The sequence below is a fragment of the Lithobates pipiens genome, unplaced genomic scaffold (genome assembly GCF_037356315.1).
Source record: "Lithobates pipiens isolate NorthernLeopardFrog02 unplaced genomic scaffold, aLitPip1_a1.2 Scaffold_22, whole genome shotgun sequence".
NCBI lineage: Eukaryota > Metazoa > Chordata > Amphibia > Anura > Ranidae > Lithobates > Lithobates pipiens.
In genome coordinates this window covers 91,397,768-91,418,807 of record NW_027507784.1, presented here as the reverse complement: position 1 = coordinate 91,418,807, position 21,040 = coordinate 91,397,768, and the positions used below count along the sequence as shown (strand labels likewise).

At 44.6% G+C, this 21,040-nt stretch overlaps 1 protein-coding gene across 2 annotated transcripts in view; it reads left to right on the top strand.

Annotated features, from left to right (window-relative positions):
* Positions 1-21,040, top strand: part of PLCD4 (phospholipase C delta 4) — a 149,228-nt gene that overhangs the window by 110,161 nt on the left and 18,027 nt on the right. For both annotated transcript variants that reach the window (XM_077447883.1, XM_077447884.1), the window contains 4 exons: positions 2,636-2,788; positions 3,275-3,439; positions 9,356-9,512; positions 13,010-13,126. In XM_077447883.1, the coding sequence (XP_077304009.1) occupies positions 2,636-2,788; positions 3,275-3,439; positions 9,356-9,512; positions 13,010-13,126 (592 nt within the window). The remainder of the gene's footprint in view (positions 1-2,635; positions 2,789-3,274; positions 3,440-9,355; positions 9,513-13,009; positions 13,127-21,040) is intronic.

Here is a 21,040-nt window from a genome sequence, read left to right as displayed (position 1 = left end):
AAACACGCCATTGAGTACACAGCCGTTTGAAGTTCCTCCACCAGTTTAACGGACCTCCCTCCATATACTCCTTGGTCCCAGAGTGAGACCTCAAGCCTTTTCAGACTCAACTGTCATATGACTTTGTGAGTCCAACAGAGCCGGTAAGAAGTATTTATCTACCCTCTTTGACGTTTACAGACAAGCTGGCCTACATGAATATATCTGCTTAGTGACCTGTTTTTGCTTTATGACGGTCCAGTCATCTCCATACCAGCTTCATTGTGAAATTGGTGCCCATCTCATGGACTCTTTTCTCAAATTATTAATTATATGATTTTTTGTATTTGATTATTCTATAATCTATGTTGATTACACTTATCAATATTGAAGCGCTACACAATTTTTTCCTTTGATTGATTTGCTAAAAAGTTATAGCGTCTACAAAATAGGGGATAGTTTTATGGCATTTTTATTAATAATTTTTTTTTACTAGTAATGGCGGCGATCAGCGATTTTTATCTTGACTGCGACATTATGGCGGACAGATCAGACATGTTTGGCTCTATTTTGGGACCATTCACTTTTATACAGCGATCAGTGCAATTAAAAATGCATTGATTACTGTAAAAATTTCACTGGCAGTGAAGGGGTTAACCCCTAGGTGGCGCTTTAGGGGTTAAGTGTGTCCTAGGGAGTTATTCTAACTGTGGGGGGGGGGGGGCTGTGTGTGACACGACACTGACCACGGCACCCAATTATAGGGAGCTGTGATCAGTGTCCTGCCATTAGGCAGAACTGGGAAATGATTGTTTACATCAGCATTTACCAGTTTTTCCTCTCCGTGAGACAATCGCGGGTATCCCCACAGACATTAAGTCCGCGGGACCCGCGATCACACTCACGGAGGTCGCAGCGGGCGTGCCCGCAAACTGCTTCCTAAAGGACAACATACAGGTACGTTAATCTGCCTGTACGTGCCCTTCTGCCGACGTATATCGACGCAAGCTGTTAAAGAGGAACTGCAGTCTGCTCACATTTGTAATAAAAACATCTATGCCATTCTGTAGCTTCCCTCCAACCACTTTGCATATTATTTTATATATACTGTGATTCTGAAATTGCCAAATATTCTGCAGAAATCTCCCTCCACTGAGTCTGGCTGCAGCCATTTTAACTGTGGGCAGCTGAAGCTGCTGCCTGTTCACTTCCTGGATTTACACAGAGGCACACCTCCAGCTCTGCAGCTCTCATTGGCCCTCTTATGACTCACCCCCCTCCTTCCTTCCTTCCTGGCAAACTCTCATGAGAGAGAGAGAGAACTGTGCATGGTGTCATAAGCCTAGGCTAATGACCAGACAAGAAACAAGAAGTGGGCTGTATAAGGTATTTACTTGGAGGAAAAAAATGTTTTACTATGCAAAGTATACAACAACAAAGGCAGAAGATTTAATAGATGGAAAGTTGAAAAAATTATTGAAGTTCCACTTTAAAGTGGTTGTAAATCTCAGACATGAAATATGAACAAAGCATATCCCTTTATAGTGTGTACTTGTCTCAGTCCAGAGCACTAAGTGTAATTTCTGTCTGCTGCATCCTTCCTCTGCTTTCTAGTAACAGCGCTGTATATAAAAAAAAAAAAAAAAACTTCTCTGAGCTGGGGGCACTTCCGCTAGCGTGATGACGTCATGTGGCTCCACCCTACACGTTTTGTCAGAGTTGATATCTTTCTGGGCATGGGTCACTATGCATGGCCATCATGCTCTAAATATCCTCCATGCGATATGGACGCTTTACCAAAAGCCTCATTTTGAGTTTAACATGGCTCCAAATAAAAACACAAGCCTCATTTTAAACTGTAGATGACTATCTGAGATGGTAAAATATAATCTCCAACGCACATTTGATATACTAAAGCTGTTTACTATGATAAACATCTCATAATGTGCACACAGCTATTTTTGGGGTTTCTTGATTGTAAATGATCAGTTACCTGGTGTGACTACACTGAATTGGATTATGGCTGCTTGCTATGAGTTGGCATTCCCATTGCTCCTCATAATACTGGTGTAATAGTTGGGCATTTTAATGGCAGGGCACAATACTAAAACTTAGCAGCCTTTTATTTTTCCACAGTTTTTTTCCCCTCATAAAACCTTTAGGGGCCGAGGTACAATATGTCTACCTACCTAAGGTGGCCCAACACAGAGAGATAGACACATGGTACCGCGAATGATGGCACATTGCTCCTAGACAACAAAAAAGCTGAACATTGGTTCTGACAGGTACACTTTACCGACTGGCTTGTAACTGACTCTAGCTAGGTCACACGTTACAGGAGTAATGTCAGACCTCCTAGCTTCAGCCATGGGTAGCCTGAATGGGTGCCAGCTGATTTGAGATAGCGAGAGGTTGATGGCAAGCTTCCCTGCCCCAGACAAAAGTGTCCATCAGTGTCACCATCGCTTATCAGGTGAGCCTCCCCTCAGACGGAGGAAAGCCAATCTGTCCTCCCAATAAATATTACATGGCCCCTTAAAAGTGATCTACAATAATGAACAGGTGGTGAAAAGTAACACCAGGAGACGTACAAGTATAACAGGACGGGATGTGGCAGCACTGGCACTCAGGGGGTTATGGCGTTGTGTTTACCTAGGCATCCAAATTTCCGGTTATTCTGTCCTTGGAAAACCACTGCAGTGTGGAACAGCAAGATACCATGGCACAACACCTGAAGAGCATTCTGGGAGAACAACTTGTGACATGCACTCTGGATGGGCGGATCCCTACTCACTTACCCTCCCCTGAGGTACGTGAACTTTTCAAATCTTTTTTACTAGGAACTCAACACAGGAATGGAAGGAACCAATTTTTTTTTACCCTTATTATTTAAACATTGATAGCATTAAAATGCATCTGTGTTATATATTTTATATGTAAAGTGCTGCGTAAATTGACGGCGCTATTTAAGTACTTTAAATAATAATATATATTTGTATGAACTCCAGGCAGATAAAAAAAAATAATACAACTCTGTAATCAATAAAACATCCTTAAGTGCATTTTTAAAATCTGTAAAATTCTAATAAAAAACTACTGGAAATAAAATTATTTTTTAATGCAAGCAGTGCAAGTAACTGAATTTGACCTGTTCAAAATATTCTAATTCTAAATAAAAAAAAAATTGAAATATTTGGCAAAAAAATGTTGTATAGCTAACCTAAAAACTGACAATGTGTAACATATATATATATATATATATATATATTTATTTATTTATTTACTTTTTGCCCAGGAGCTGTGTGGTAAAATCCTCCTGAAAGGGAAGAAAATTGGGAGTCTGGAGGACTGTCTAGGGGAACAGCGAGAAGGCTTTTATATTGGGGATATATCAGACGAGGAGGACAGCGGAGGGACAGAGGAGGAAAACAGCCGAAATGAAGATAAGAGGACTCCAAAGGCATGTTCAAAGCTTTCCATAGCCTGTTATTATCACGCATCATTTCTGAACAATAAATGATTTAAATGATGTATATACAGTATACAGTCTATACCAGCCCTTTTCAACCAGGGTGCCCAGGTACCCTGGGGTGCCTTGAGGTTTGTTCAGGGGTGCCTTGGAAAAATGCCTACAAATTGCCCAAAAATTTTAAAAAGCCAGCTGGTGGATTAAGCCTGCAGGTTTTCATTGTGCAGCATTGCAACCTTCTAGCCGCCGGCATCCTTACAACCAATGACATCATCAGTTGGATAAGGAGGATGTTGGGCACCTGCATAGAATCCTTGTTTGACCCTCCCCTGCCCCATCCATCTGCACTGGGGTCATATTAGCTCAGTGATTGAATAAAGCTGATTGAGAAAAGAGGCATTGGAATACTAATCAGTACCAGATTGCAGAATGTGTTTGCTTTGGAAGAATACTTCACCTCTAATGTTGAGTGTTCTACGTGTGTGGATGTTGCTGCATTATAATCTATTAGAATCATTTTTACATTTTAGAATGGGGTGCCTCAAGACTTTCCAAAATTTTAAAGGGTGTCTCAAGACTGTCCATAACTTTAAAGGATGCCTCAAGACTGTCCATAATTTTAAAGGGTGCCCTCAAGACTTTCAAAAATTTTAAAGGGTGCCTCAAGACTGTCCATACCTTTAAAGAGTGCCTCAAGACTTTGTAAAATTTTAAAGGGTGCCTTGAGACTGTCCATAACGTTAAAGGGTGCCTCAAGACTTTGTAAAATTTTAAAGGGTGCCTCAAGACTTTGTAAAATTTTAAAGGGTGCCTTGAGACTGTCCATAATTTTAAAGGGTGCCTCAAGACTGTCCATAACTTTAAAGGGTGCCTCAAGACTGTCCATAACTTTAAAGGGTGCCTCAAGACTTTCCAAAAATGTAAAGGGTGCCTCAAGACTGTCCATAATTTTAAAGGGTGCCTCAAGACTGTCCATAACTTTAAAGAGTGCCTCAAGACTGTCCATAACTTTAAAGGGTGCCTCAAGACTTTCCAAAATTTTAAAGAATGCCTCGAGACTGTCCATAACTTTAAAGGGTGCCTCAAGACTTTGTAAAATTTTAAAGGGTGCCTCAAGACTTTGTAAAATTTTAAAGGGTGCCTTGAGACTGTCCATAATTTTAAAGGGTGCCTCAAGACTGTCCATAACTTTAAAGGGTGCCTCAAGACTGTCCATAACTTTAAAGGGTGCCTCAAGACTTTCCAAAAATGTAAAGGGTGCCTCAAGACTGTCCATAATTTTAAAGGGTGCCTCAAGACTGTCCATAACTTTAAAGAGTGCCTCAAGAATGTCCATAACTTTAAAGGGTGCCTCAAGACTTTCCAAAATTTTAAAGGGTGCCTCAAGACTGTCCATAACTTTAAAGGGTGCCTCAAGACTTTCCAAAAATTTAAAGGGTGCCTCAAGACTGTCCATAATTTTAAAGGGTGCCTCAAGACTGTCCATAACTTTAAAGGATGCCTCAAGACTGTCCATAATTTTAAAGGGTGCCCTCAAGACTTTCAAAAATTTTAAAGGGTGCCTCAAGACTGTTCATAACTTTAAAGAGTGCCTCAAGACTTTGTAAAATTTTAAAGGGTGCCTTGAGACTGTCCATAACGTTAAAGGGTGCCTCAAGACTTTCCAAAATTTTAAAAGGTGCCTAAAGACTGTCCATAACTTTAAAGGGTGCTTCAAGACTGTCCATAACTTTAAAGGGTGCCTCAAGACTTTCCAAAATTTTAAAGAGTGCCTCAAGACTTTGTAAAATATTAAAGGGTGCCTTGAGACTGTCCATAACGTTAAAGGGTGCCTCAAGACTTTCCAAAATTTTAAAAGGTGCCTAAAGACTGTCCATAACTTTAAAGGGTGCTTCAAGACTGTCCATAACTTTAAAGGGTGCCTCAAGACTTTCCAAAATTTTAAAGAGTGCCTCGAGACTGTCCATAACTTTAAAGGGTGCCTCAAGACTTTCCAAAATTTTAAAGGGTGCCTCAAGACTTTGTAAAATTTTAAAGGGTGCCTCAAGACTGTCCATAACTTTAAAGGGTGCCTCAAGACTTTCCAAAAATGTAAAGGGTGCCTCAAGACTGTCCATAATTTTAAAGGGTGCCTCAAGACTGTCCATAACTTTAAAGAGTGCCTCAAGACTGTCCATAACTTTAAAGGGTGCCTCAAGACTTTCCAAAATTTTAAAGAGTGCCTCAAGACTGTCCATAACTTTAAAGGGTGCCTCAAGACTTTCCAAAATTTTAAAGGGTGCCTCAAGACTGTCCATAACTTTAAAGGGTGCCTCAAGACTTTCCAAAAATTTAAAGGGTGCCTCAAGACTGTCCATAATTTTAAAGGGTGCCTCAAGACTGTCCATAACTTTAAAGGATGCCTCAAGACTATCCATAATTTTAAAGGGTGCCCTCAAGACTTTCAAAAATTTTAAAGGGTGCCTCAAGACTGTCCATAACTTTAAAGAGTGCCTCAAGACTTTGTAACATTTTAAAGGGTGCCTTGAGACTGTCCATAACGTTAAAGGGTGCCTCAAGACTTTCCAAAATTTTAAAAGGTGCCTAAAGACTGTCCATAACTTTAAAGGGTGCTTCAAGACTGTCCATAACTTTAAAGGGTGCCTCAAGACTTTCCAAAATTTTAAAGAGTGCCTCGAGACTGTCCATAACTTTAAAGGGTGCCTCAAGACTTTGTAAAATTTTAAAGGGTGCCTCAAGACTTTGTAAAATTTTAAAGGGTGCCTTGAGACTGTCCATAATTTTAAAGGGTGCCTCAAGACTGTCCATAACTTTAAAGGGTGCCTCAAGACTGTCAATAACTTTAAAGGGTGCCACAAGACTTTCCAAAAATGTAAAGGGTGCCTCGAGACTGTCCATAATTTTAAAGGGTGCCTCAAGACTTTGTAAAATTTTAAAGGGTGCCTCAAGACTTTGTAAAATTTTAAAGGGTGCCTTGAGACTGTCCATAATTTTAAAGGGTGCCTCAAGACTGTCCATAATTTTAAAGGGTGCCTCAAGACTGTCCATAACTTTAAAGGGTGCCTCAAGACTGTCAATAACTTTAAAGGGTGCCTCGAGACTTTCCAAAAATGTAAAGGGTGCCTCAAGACTGTCCATAATTTTAAAGGGTGCCTCAAGACTGTCCATAACTTTAAAGGGTGCCTCAAGACTTTCCAAAATTTTAAAGGGTGCCTCAAGACTGTCCATAACTTTAAAGGGTGCCTCAAGACTTTCCAAAAATTTAAAGGGTGCCTCAAGACTGTCCATAATTTTAAAGGGTGCCTCAAGACTGTCCATAACTTTAAAGAGTGCCTCAAGACTGTCCATAACTTTAAAGGGTGCTTCAAGACTGTCCATAACTTTAACCTCTTGAGATCCGCGCTATAGCCGAATGACGGCTACAGCGCGGACCTCCTTTGCCGGGACTACGTCTATTGACGTCGTCCCGTGCACGAGCGGCCTGCGTGCCCCCTGAGGGTCGCGCGCGGCGCACTCTGTGATCGGCGAGTCAATGAGACTCGCCTGATCACCGATCCGAGCAAGGGGTCGATCCCGACCCCTTACTACGTGATCAGCTGTCAGCCAATGACAGCTGATCATGTGACAAAACAGAGCCGGTAATCGGCTATTTTTCCTCCTCGCGCTAACAGCGCGAGGAGAGAAGAAAAAAAGCCGATCACCGGCGGCCATGATCGGGACATTAGTCCCGATCACGGCCAGTGTATCGGTGCCCACCTGCCCCCTGCCAGTAACCCCCAGAGCATTAATAAAGTGCCACCCAGCAGTGCCACCCATCAGTGCCCATTATGCCACCCAGCAGTGCCATACATCAGTGCCCACAGTGCCATACATCAGTGCCCACAGTGCCATACATCAGTACCCACAGTGCCACCTATCAGTGCCCACAGTGCCACCTATCAGTGCCCACAGTGCCACCTATCAGTGCCCACAATCTGCCTCAACAACATTGCTGCACCTCAGTGCCACATATCCGTGCCCATCAGTGTCATCTACCAGTGCCCATCAGTGCCGCCCATCAGTGCCCAGCAGAGCCACCTATCAGAGCCACCTATCAGTGCCACCTATCAGTGCCCATCAGTCCCATCTATCAGTGGTTCCTATCAGTGCCCCTTAGTGCCACCTATCCGTGCCACCCATCCGTGCCACCTATCAGTGCCCATCAGTGCCGCTTTATCTGTGCCCATCAGTACTGCCTTATCTGTGCCTATCGGTGCCACCTTATCTGTGCCTATTAGTGTCGCCTTAACTGTGCCTATTAGTGCCCACCAGTGCCGCCCATCAGTGCCCACCAGTGCCGCCCATCAGTGCCCACCAGTGCCGCCCATCAGTGCCCACCAGTGCCGCCTCATCAGCGCATTTCAATGAAGGAGAAAAATGACCTGTTTGCAAAATTTTATAACAAACTATTAAACATGATTTTTTTTTTTTTTTTTATTTTGCATCTTTTTTTGTTTGTTTAGCAAAAAATAAAACTCCCAGCTGTAACTAAATACCACCAAAAGAAAGCTCTATTTGTGGGAAAAAAAATGATAAAAAAATTCATTTGGGTACAGTGTTGTATGGCCGCGCAATTGTCATTCAAAGTGCATCAGCGCTGAAAGCTGAAAATTGGTCTGGGCAGGAGGGGGGTTTAAGTGCCCAGTAAGCAAGTGGTTAAAGGGTGCCTCAAGATTGTCCATAACTTTAAAGGGTGTTTTGACTGAAAAAAAGGTTGAGAAACACTACTCTATACAGTATAAGGTACAACACATAAACCAATGTCTGCCTAAAAAATCTAAAATGATTGGTGCAGACCAGAGGTGTAGGAATGGTAAGAGTCCCTTATAATGGTACATCAGGTGTGCAGACCCAGGAACTCAGCACAGGGATGGGGGGAATGCCTCATAATGTGCACGGCAGGTGTGCAGACCTGGGAACTCAGTGCAGTGCATACTGTACCTGCAGGGATGCTGGGTGCTCCTTATAATGGGTGAAACAGATGTACAGACCAGGGAACTCAACACAGTGATGGAGGGAACCCCTCATATCGGCACAGCAGGTGTACAGACCCAGGAACTCAATACAGAAATAAAAAGAACCCCTCATAATGGGCACGGTAGGTGTGCAGACCTGAGAATTCAGTGCCTAGATCTCACCAACGATAGAGAGAGATGAGAGATATAAACAAAATAAATCAGAAGCTTTACCTTTTCATCATATACTAAATATAAAATATCAATCATAATGGGCACAGCAGGTGTGCAGATGTGGGAACTAAGTGCAAGGATGCTGGGAAGCCACATAATGGACACAACAGAGGCACAGACCCAGGAACTAACACAGGGATGGTGGGAACCCTTCATAATGGACACAGCAGGTGTACAATCCGAGCAACTCAGTGCAGGGATGCTGGGAGCCCTTCATAATGGGCACAGCAGTTGTACAGAAATAGGAACTCAACAAAGGTATTGAAGGAACCCCCTCGTAATGAGTACAACAGTTGGACAGACCCAGGAGCTCAACACAGGGATTAAAGACGCCCCCCAAATAATGGGCACAACAGATGTACAGACCCAGGAACTCAGCACAGGGATGGAGGGAACCTCTCATAATGGGCACAACAGGTGTGCAGACCTGGGAAACCAGTGTAGGGATTCTGGAAAGCGCTCATAATCAGCACAGCAGGTGTACAGACCCAGCAACTCAATACAGGGACAAAAGGAACCCCCCCCATAATGGGCACAGTAGGTGTGAAGACCTGGGAATTCAGTGCCTAGATCTCACCAATAGAACTCCTGAGAGATATTTATATTTAATATAAAATATCAATTGTGGGTAGACTGTTTAAGATTATGCTAACATTTTTCTTTACTTTTCTCTTTACAGAAGTCCAAAGAACGTCTCTCTCAGGCTTTGTCTGACTGCATCATTTACTGTAAGAGTGTTCAGTTTGAGAGCTTCAAACACTCAAAAACCTATTACAAGCTGTATGAAATGTCTTCCTTCACTGAGTACAAGGCCAGGAAACTCGTTCGAGAGCCAGGTGAGGCAGATGGACGCAAGATGATGTATTTTCCAACATGTACAGAATGCACCGAATATCCGGAGCCTGACCTACCACCAGGGGCGGACTGACCATTGGGCCACTCGGGCACTGCCCCAGGGCCCCCGAGCCACTAGGGGGCCCCATCAGGGTTGCCAGCCTCAGTAAAACCGAGGACAGTATGTAAAAATCTGTGTTGTTTTTACATCTGTCTCTGAAATGTCCCTTACTGAAATCCTTTTGGCCTAAAAATCCAGAGATTATAGCTGCCCCACCTCTCCAGTACCTTCTCAGCCAATAGAAACATGTCTGTGTATACTGTGTGTACATGTATGTGTATACTGTGTGATTGTATACTGTGTGTGTGTATACTGTGTGGCCCCATAATCTCGGATTGCCTGGGGGCCCCATAATCTCCTATTTCCCGGGGGCCCCATGAGTTGTCAGTCCACCCCTGCCCAGGGGCGGACTGACCCATCGCTCATTCGGTCACCGTCCGAGGGCCCGGAGCCATTAGGCTGTAATAATACTGCTAACAGCGCGCTGCTCCCCGCCGGCTCCTCCTTCCCTCCTGTCCGTCGCCGGTGCTTGCACTGTACACTACATCACCTAGGACAGACGAGAAGGGAGGAGGGGCCGGCGGGGAGCAGCGTGCTGTTAGCGGTATTGATTACAGGCATGACCAGGGTGAGTGAAACTTTTTTTACTGGAAGGCCGCCATCGGAGGGAGGGGGTGACTGCAGTACAGATGTATGGGGCCTGGGCCAGTATTCAGTGTGCTCTCTCCCCTCTCCACACTAACCCCCTGTATGCTCTCCCCCCACAGTGTTCCCCTGTGTGTCCCCCTCCCCAGTGTCCCAATGTGTGTCCCCCCCAATGTCCCCTTGTTTGTCCTCCCTGTGTAATGAGTGTGTCCCCCCCAGTTTCCTCCTGTGTGTGTGTGTCCCTGTGTGTCCCTCCGTGTCCCCTTGTGTGTCCCCTCCCCAGTGTCCCCCTGTGTGTCCCCTCCCCAGTGTCCCCCTGTGTGTTCCCCTGTGTGTCCCCCCAGTGTCCCCTTGTGTGTCCCCCACCAGTGTTCCCCTGTGTCCCCCACCAGTGTTCCCCTGTGTGTCCCCCCGTGTCCTCTGTGTGTCCCCTCCTGAGTGTCCCCCTGTGTGCTCCCAACCGCCCACAGTGTCTTCCTGTGTGCTCCCCACCCCCCACAGTGTCTTCCTGTGTGCTCCCCACAGTGTCTTCCTGTGTGCTCCCCACCCCCCACAGTGTCCCCCTGTGTGCTTCCCCCCTCCCCAGTGTCCCCCGGTGCCCTCTCCCCCCTACAGTGTCCCCCTGTGTGCTCCCCCCCACAGTGTCTTCCTGTGTGCTCCCCATCCCCCACAGTGTCTTCCTGTGTGCTCCAACCCACAGTGTCTTCCTGTGTGCTCCCCACCCCCCACAATGCCTTCCTGTGTGCTCCCCACCCCCCACAGTGTCCCCCTGTGTGCTCCCCACCCCCTCAGTGTCCCTCTGTGTGCTTCCCCCTCCCAGGGTCTCCCTGTGTGCTCCCCCCAAGTGTCCCCCTGTGTGCTTCCCTCCTCCCCAGTGTCCCCCTAGCCTGTGCCCTCTTCCCCCCTACAGTGTCCCCTTGTGTGCTCCCCACCCCCCACAGTGTCCCCCTGTGTGCTCCCCACCCCCCACAGTGTCTTCCTGTGTGCTTCGCACCCCCCACAGTGTCTTCCTGTGTGCTCCGCACCCCCCACAGTGTCTTCCTGTGTGCTCCGCACCCCCCACAGTGTCTTCCTGTGTGCTCCCCACCCCCACAGTGTCCCCATGTGTGCTCCCCACCCCCTCAGTGTCCCCCTGTGTGCTCCCCACCCGCTCAGTGTCCCCCTGTTTGCTTCCCTCTACCATGGCCTCCCTGTGTGCTCCCCCCAGTGTCCCCCTGTGTGATTTACCCCCCACAGTGTCCCTCTGTGTGCTCTCCCCCCAGTGACCCCCTGTTTGCTCCCCCCAGTGTCCCCCTGTGTGCTCTCCAACCCCACAGTGTCCCCGTGTGCTTTCCCCCTCCCCCAGTGCCCCCCTGTGCCCTCTCCCCTTCCCAGGGTCTCCCTGTGTGCTCCCCCCAGTGTCCCCCTGTGTGCTTCCCCCCTCCCCAGTGTCCCTCTATGTGCGCTCCACCCCACAGTCTCCCCCCTTGTGCTCTCCAACCCCACAGTGTCCCCTGTGTGCTTTCCCCCTCCGCCAGTGTCCCCCTGTGCCCTCTCCCCCTCCCAGGGTCTCCTGTGTGCTCCCCCCCAGTGTCCCCCTGTGTGCTCTCCCCCCCACAGTGTCCCCCTGTGTGCTGTGCTCTCCCCAAATGTCCCCCTGTCCAGGTGGGGCTTGGGACGCAGGGAGCCCCATGATCTTCTATTGCCCGGGGGCCCCATCAGTTGTCAGTCTGCCCCTGCCCCTGCCTACCACCGGGCAAATCTGACATTTGCTAGAATGGTTTTGACTAAATTTTGCCATTTTGGTAAAATACTTTGGACTCAATGGGGAAGATAAACAGAAAGCTGAACTCCAGCCTTACCTTTTTTTTTATCCCTACTTAAATTTTTTTTTTAAAGTGATTACTCTTAATTCCTTGCAAATTTGCAATGTAACCCTTTGAAGCTGCAGAAGCTGTCTTGAGCATGCCTGCGTTTCCTATCAGAAGGGCTTCAATCACCAGTCAATTCCCGCTCCTCCTGATATGTACTATCATTGGACTGCCTTTCACTCCTATAAGCTTTCTCTGCCATCCAACGCTTTTGCTCTTTGGGTGCTTACTGTTGGCATCAGGTCCTGTATTGCTGTTCCCCAAGCATTATAGAAGAAAGAACACGGACAATCCGACCGAAAATGTCCGATCGGACGGTGTTGCAGGATAATCTGACCGTGTGTGGGCTCCATCGGACATTTTCCGTCGGAATGTCCGACCAACAAAGTTTGAGAGCTGGATATAAAATTTTCCGACAACATGATCCGATCGGACTTTGTCCGATCGTTTGTAGAGAATTCCGATCGGACAAAGTCCCACGCATGCTCAGATCAAATTACGAGACCAAAGCTATTGGCCAGTAGCTTCAACGTAGTCCTGTTGTAACGACCGAACGTCATCACATTCCGAACGATCGGATTTTCCGACAACTTTGTAAGACCGTGTGTATGCAACACCAGTTTCGGACAAAATCTGTTGGAAAAAAATCTGACGGATTTTGTTGTCGGAATGTCCGACTGTGTGTACAAGTGCTAATCAAGCAATCTTTCTACTCAGAAATTAAAACTTGACCGGGTTCTCCCAACTGTTCCCAACTTTGTCCAAAATTAAAAAAAAAAAAAGTTATTTGATGTATATACACTTTAAATACATTTATACAGATATTTATTGTCATTATTTTTATATAGTTATAATGGTTTGTTATTCTTTAGTTTAGTAGTTTTATCTTTGGCCTTGCCTAGTCTGTAGTCTAATACAGCTCTGTCTTCTCTGATTGCATTAGGTAATGAATTTGTCCGGCATAACGCCTGGCAGCTGACGCGGATTTACCCCACTGGGCTCAGGACGGACTCTTCCAACTACAACCCGCAGGAAATGTGGAATGTTGGGTGCCAAATGGGTAAGATTCATATTCCATCAGGAGAATTTGAAGAATATTTCACCCAAGAAATTTTTGTTTTTAATAAATTTGCAGCTTACCAGCCATTGGATAAGGTGGCTGCATTAGTTTATTTTATTTTTATTTTATTTTTTTTTCCTTTATTGTCACCTGGTTACGGAAGGTTGCGCAATCCGTTTTCTTACGAAACAAAATTCAGATAAAATGTTCGTTATTCGGATGGATCCGAATCTCCGAATCACAAAAGTAACAAATTTCAAAGAATCGGAAATAAATGATGCCCTGTACACACGATCGGACATTCTGACCACAAAATCCGTCAGATTTTTTCCGACGGATTTTGGCCGAAACTGGTGTTGCATACACACGGTCGGACAAACTTGTTGGAAAATCCGATCGTTCTGAACGTGGTGACGTTCGTTGCGTACGACGGGACTACATAGTGGCCAGTAGCTAATAGCTTTCGTCTCGTAATTTATTCGGAGCATGCGTGGCACTTTGTCCGTCGGAAAATTCTCTACAAACGATCGGAAAAAGTTCGAACGGATTTTGTTGTGGGAAAGTTTTAGATCCTGCTCTCAAACTTTTTCCGTCTAAATCTCCGGCCGGAAAAGTCAGATAGAGCCCACACATGATCGGATTTTCCGACAACTTAATCCGATCGGACCGTTTCCGTCTGAATTTCCGACCGTGTGTACAGGGCAATTCATTTGTTTAATTCGGATGACATGATGCCATAGTTTGGGCCTTTTGTTAATGTTTGAAGCATCCGAAATAACATACTGAGATAAAGAATGATCCAAATTGATTCGGATTTATTCGTTTATATTCTAGTGAGTGTAGCGTGAATATAAAATAGGCATATACAGGTATACCCCACTTTTAAGTACGCAATGGTGTTTATTTACTAAAGCTGGAAAGTGCAAAATCAGGCTCATTTCTGCATAGAAACCAATGAGCTTCCAGGTTTTATTACCAAAGCTTAATAGAACAAGCTGGGGTTAGAAGCTCATTGGTTTCTATACAGAAGTGAGCCTGATTTTGCACTTTCCAACTTTAGTAAATAAACCCCATTGTGTACTTAAGAGTGGGATATGTCTGTACTACATATAAAATAAAGACTAAAGCCTCATACACACCATTCAATTGTTGGCAGAGGATTGTGTGATGACAGATTGTGTTTGCCTAAAATCCGACCGTTATGCCCCGCACACACGTTCCGATTATCGGACCACAAAAGTCGCTTTCGGACAGATCGTTCGATAATCTGATCGTTAGTACGCAGCTTTCGACAGCCGATCACGACAGTCCGTCCAACCAAATCCGAAAGGACAAACAGGAAAACTTCGGTCGGATGACAGCCCATCGTACGACAATCGTGTAGTCAGTACAGTATGCGTCCGATAAAAGTCGTTCGACAAACACCACGCATGATCAGAAACACAAAAATAAACCAGAAGGACACACGGGTCACATGTATTTGACATCATTTAAAATACATAGCTACGCACAACGGAAGATTTTTCCAGAATCGTACGACAAAAATCTTACACACATTTTGCACTGTTGTATTCGATCTTAGTTGTATGCAACAAAATGTGAACGATCTGTCTTACGATAATCGGAACGTGTGTACGGGGCATTAGTACGCTCCATCAGACAATTGTTGTCCTACTTTCGGCCAACAAATGTTGGATGACAGGCTAGTAAATTTTCGGCGGACAGCGGTCTGTTGTCAGATTTTCATATCGTGTGTACACAAGTCCATCACACAAAAGTTGAAAGTACAAACTTCCTCTGAATCAATGCTCACCAAACCTGATCATTAGCAGAAGGTGCCCAAAGGGTGGCACTCAAGAGCTGAAATTCCACATAGTAAGTCACTACGTTCGTGTTTGTTGACCGACAATTGTGCGCCGTTTGTATACAAGACAAGATCCAGGCACATGCCCAAACCTAAACACTTTCAATATGAATGCAATCAGGCAGGTGTTTGCACTACATAGTTAAAGGTAAATCTAAAAAAAAAGTGAATAAGAAAATGTTATAATGTATGGCCGGCCTTATTGCAATAAATAGGGTAAAGTAAAATCGTGAAATAAAATTATTCCTACTTATTGTGTTTGGGTTGGATGGAGGTAGAGCCATCAGAATCTCCGAATCATAGCATAACGAATGAATCTGAAATGAATGTGAAAATGTGGAATAGACTCCCTGCAGAGGTGGTTCTGGCCAGCTCAGTGGATTGCTTTAAGAAAGGCCTGGATTATTTCCTGAATGTACATAATATAACTGGGTACTGACATTTATAGGTAAAGTTGATCCAGGGAAAATCCGATTGCCTCTCGGGGGATCAGGAAGGAATTTTTTCCCCTCCTGGAGAAAACTGGATCATGCGTTACTGTTTTTTTTTTGCCTTCCTCTGAATCAACTGTGGGTATAGGATTTTGTTTATGGGATTGTACTGTATGATTTTTTTTTATTATTTTTTTTAACTCGATGGACTTTTTTCAACCTGACTAACTATGTAACTACGTAATTAAGGCCCCCGTTTGCTTCAAAATCACACTACTTACGAGTGATTTCAGAACCGCAAATCAGTTCAACTTGCACTGCCGATTTTATTGCGGCTTGCAACCTCCTTTAACAGAAGTCTATGCAAGGCCCAAAGAAATCTGTAAAAAGTAGCGCAGGAACCTTTTTCATAATCGCTGCGACCTGAGTCGCGCCGATTATGAGCGGTTCCATTGCAGGCAATGGGGTGGGACTTGTCATGCGTTTTGGAACTGTCAAATCGCATGAAAAGTCGCAACGGTGTGAACGGGGGCTTAATAAAAGGAATATAGCCAATCTTCCAAAATAACTTCTGAAAATATGAATTGATTTGCAACAATGAATATAGGAAACGAATTCCGAAAAACAAATCAATCTAACATAATGAATATAATTCAACGAGATGATTAAAGGGTTTGTAAAGGTAAAAGTTTTTTCACCTTAATGAATTCTATGCATTAAGGTGAAAAAACATCCGATGATGCCGGCCCCCCCCCCAGCCCCCCCCCCCTGTTTTACTTACCTGACCCCTCGAAAGTCCCGCACTCGCCCCCGACATCCTCTTCGCCGCTCAGCCTGGTCGTTGATTGGTTACAGTGGATGGATTGAAAGCAGCGCAGCCATTGGCTCGCGCTGCTTTCAATCACATCCAATGACGCGGCGTGCCAGGGGGACGGGGCCGAGTGATACAGCCGGCGGCCATAGCCGCTCACTGTATCAGGGGAGCGCGCCCGCAAGTGCTTCTCATCATGCGAGGGAGCTCGCATAAAGGTGAGAAGTCCTTGCGGGGGGGAGCTGAGACAGCCGACGAGGGACTTTTTTTTTTTTTTTTTTTTTTAATTCTTTATTTTTCAAATTCATCAGACAATTAAACAACATTTCTTAACATTGTCTCCAATATTGAGTCTCCTTTATTCCCTCCCCTCCCTCCCCACCCTCCCCCTCTCACTCGATCCTTCCATTATTACGGTTCCTTAACATTCAAGTAGCTTCAAGTAATTGTCAGATTTTTTAAACTGTATCCAATGCTTCCACTTATTCAGGTACCTCTCCTCTGTGCTTTCTGACTTAGAAATCGTAGCTTCAATATTTCTTATGTTTTCCAGTCTCTCAACCCATTCCTTCATTGTGGGGGGGTCCAGACTTTTCCACTTCCGTGGAATCAAAGCTTTAGCGGCGTTCAACAAGCAAGGGATCAGGGACCGTTCATACGCCTCCTCTCTATCTTCTGAGCCATGGAATAAACACACCCATGGATCCCTCCTAATCCTTTCACCTGTTATGTTTAAACTTGCTTCTAATACTTTCACCCAATATCCTTGTATTTTGGGACACTCCCACCATAAGTGAGCAAAAGACCCTACCGACAAGCATCCTCTCCAGCACCTAGAGGGGTTATCCTTACTAATCTTATTACCTTGTTGTGGGGTTATATACCACCTAGACAGGAGTTTGTAGGACATCTCCCTTGTTTGTGAGTCTATTGCTACCGAGTACGTACGTCTCAATATTTTATTTCTTTGTTCATCATTACTTAAAGGGCCTAATTCCCTTTCCCATTTCCCCAAATACTCAGGATATTTATTTCCCTTTTCGTCTATCAAGATTTTGTATATTTTTGCTATCCTTTTTTCCAAGCTATGCCGGTTTGTTAATAATTTTTCTAGGGGTCTCAACTTTTCCTTTCCCCTCAATGGGCTTGGCAAGGACTGGGCAAAATAAAATAGTTGTGAGAATCTCCATTTGTCTAGTGGCTTATGTCCCCATTTCCCAATAATTTCTTCATACGTGCATAGTCTATCGCCTACCATAACTTCGTGCAATCTAATGCTATCTTTCATTGCCCACCTACTAAAATATATATACTCCTCCTGCCCTGGTCTAAAAAAAGAATTATCCAACAGTGGAATTAGTGGTGAATTATGTGTCCAACCATTTCTCTTATTTACTGTGTCCCAAACCCGCAGTGCATTTTTCGTCAGTGTACTTGTGTTTGTCGCTAACTCTCTAGTTTTTGCTGGGATCCATATTAATTCTCCTATTTTCTTTGTGCTTAAATTAACTTCTAATTCTGCCCAGTCCTTGCCTTCCCTATTATATATCCAATCCGTAATACGGGATAGCATAATAGCCTCATAATACTTTTTGAAATCGGGTAGGGCCAACCCCCCTCTCTCTTTATGTCTGGACAGGATGTGAGCTGCTACCCTCGCTGCCTTCCCCCTCCATATAAATCTTCTGATCATAGTTTTAAGTTTATTTAAATACATAGGGGATAACAGAACAGGAATCATTTGGCAGGTATATGTAAATATCGGTAAGATAAACATCTTTATAACGTTTATTCTTCCTGTCCACGAAAGGGCTCTATATTGAATCCTACTCAGTTGTTGCTTAATTTTATTAAGGAGAGGGATATAATTAGCCTCGAACAGAGCCCCCATTTTTACCGTCAAATTAATTCCAAGGTATCCTATCCCTTTCGAGCACCATCTAAACGGCAGCTTCCCCTGCAACGCCCTCTGTTCAACTATCGATAAATTTAAGTTTAGTATCTCAGATTTTGACATGTTCACTTTGAAATTTGAGAATTTCCCATATTTCATAAGTTCTTTCATAGCTCCCGGGATAGAGATCCTCGGGTTAGACATATAAAGTAGAAGGTCGTCGGCGAAGCCTGCCGTCTTATACTCCTTGCCCAGTACTTTTATTCCTTGGATGTCTTGATTTTTCCTAATGGCTGCCAGAAGAGGTTCTAGAACCATTATAAAAAGGAGCGGTGAGAGGGGACATCCCTGACGTGTCCCATTGAATAACTCAAGGGGAGGGGACAGGGATCCATTAATTCTTATTCTAGCTTTGGGATGGTCATATAAAGCTTCTATCCATCTTCTCATCCTTTCACCTATTCCAAAGTATCTTAATGCCTCAAACAGGAAGCCCCAACTGACCCTGTCAAATGCTTTTTCAGCATCAATCGACACGAGCACAGTGGGGACTCCCTGTCTGATTGCCTCCTGCATCAGCATAATGGTTTTCAGGACATTATCTCTCCCCTCTCTTCCCTGTACAAAGCCCACTTGGTCTTTCTGAATCCAATCCGGTACATAGGATCTTAATCGTTCCGCGATGATTTTAGCAAAGAGCTTTATGTCCGAGTTCAGGAGAGATATTGGTCTGTAGCTTTCCACTGCCATAGGGTCTTTTGACTCCTTCAGAATTAATGCTATATGTGCCAGCGTTGTTTCTTCTCTAAACTTGTCCCCCCCCTCCCCCACCGCATTAAAGTACTCGCATAATTTTGGCGCAAGTTGTTTTTGAAATTTCTTATAGTATAGAATCGGGAATCCGTCCGGACCCGGACATCCTCCCGCTGCTGTATTTTTAATTGCTCTTTCCACTTCCTCGGTCACTATTGGGGATTCTAACGAGGCCATTTCCTCTTGCGTTATTTTATGTATATCAAGCCCCCTCAGATAATCACCTATTTCCTCTCCGTTCGCACCCTCCCTCCTCTGTTCAATATTATAGAGATCACTATAATACGCATGAAAGGTGTCTACTATCTTTTCCGGAATAGTTTGTACCTCTCCCTTCTTATCTTTTACCTTTGGGATAAATGTTCTATTTTTCTTTTCCTTCACCTTCCTGGCCAACCATTTTCCTGATTTATTTCCCCAAAGATATCTCTCCTTGTCTAGCATATGGTAAGCAGCTCTCCTCTCTTGCTCCAGGCATTCTTCTAGCTCACTCTTCATTCTTTTCAACTCCTGGCTCTCCAAACTTCCCTCTATTCTTCTATTCTGTTCCTGTCTCTGAATTTCTTCATATAATAGTTGCTTCCTTTTCCCCCTCACTCTCTTCTTTCCAGCCCCAATCCCAATTAATATACCTCTCATTACCACTTTATGTGATTCCCACAATGTTGAGATGGAGATTTCCGGGGTGTCATTTAACCTAAAAAATTGTTCCATTTCCTGTTCAATCTTATCTATTGTTTCCTTATCTTGTAGTAATAATTCATTAAGCCTCCAGCTTGTCCCCGGTACACGCACCCCCCTCATCTCTAGCTGGATCATTACTGGCGCATGATCAGAAGCCGTTATTGATTTTATTTCAGCCTTCCTCAAAGCTGATAGCAGCTGGAACTCTAGAAAAATGTAGTCAATTCTAGAGAAAGAGCCGTATACCGAGGAGAAGCAGGTATAGTCCACATCTCTTGGGTGTAATGCCCTCCAAGCATCCTGCAATTGAAAGGCCGCTAAAGCTTTTACCAACTTCCTTTGTTTATCGTTAGATGGCCCATATCCTCCCTCCCTGGTCTTCTCCCCCTTCGCGTCCATATTCCAATTAAGGTCACCTGCTAAGATCAAATTCCCTTCCTTGAAGTCTTCTATCTTTTTTAACAGTTTACTTAAAAATTTATCAGCATTCTTATTCGGAGCATAGACATTTAAGATTGTACATTTCATGTTTAATAACGTCCCTTTTACACACAAGTATCTCCCCTCTGGGTCCACTAGACGCTTTTCTAGCTCGAATCTCGTTCCTTTACTAAAGCCTATCGCCACTCCTCTAGAGTAAGCAGAGGGAGAATCCCCATATATCCACACCGGGAAGTCCACTGTGTTAATCTTAATACCTGAAATATGTGTTATGTGTGTCTCCTGAAGACACACCACATTTGCTCCCATATGCCTTAGTTCATCATTAATCCTATATCTTTTCCTTTTTGTGTTTAGACCCCTTACGTTATATGTAACCACATTCAATACTTCCATGTTTTATTTGCAAGTGTTGATAACCTCATTTTCTGACGCGTCCAGTGAGCCCAGTTAAGTATGCTTTTACTGATTCTAAGGAAGGGTCGAGTGAGATCCCCGATACATAAAAGAAAACAAAAAAAAACAGAAAAACAGAAAAAACCTACAAAAAACCATTCCCACCCTCTCCCCCCCTTGCCAACCCCTCCCTCCCCCCCCTGTCTTTTAACGGAACATCTCAAAAGATTGGGTAAGACACCCCTTTTCCCGTTATTTCTATGGTTCTGGGCCGCCCCCCAACCTGGTTGGCCCTCCTCCATAGTTCCCCTGGGGTTCATGCAGGCCCTCAATCATAGGAGACCACACCTCACTCGCCTCCCCCCTCCCCCCCCCCAGTCCCCCTCCCCGCCCCTAGTCCCTCTTCCTCTCTACCTAGTCCAAAACTCCTGAGTCCTCCCATTTTTAAGGGGTTTCCCTGTCAACCCTACATCCTCATCGTTTTCCCATTCTAATTGCGGGGGAGGATTTATACCCAACCGCTCACAGAAATCTTGTAAATCTTCCGGAAAACGGAGTACCGCGGAACGCCCCTCTTTCT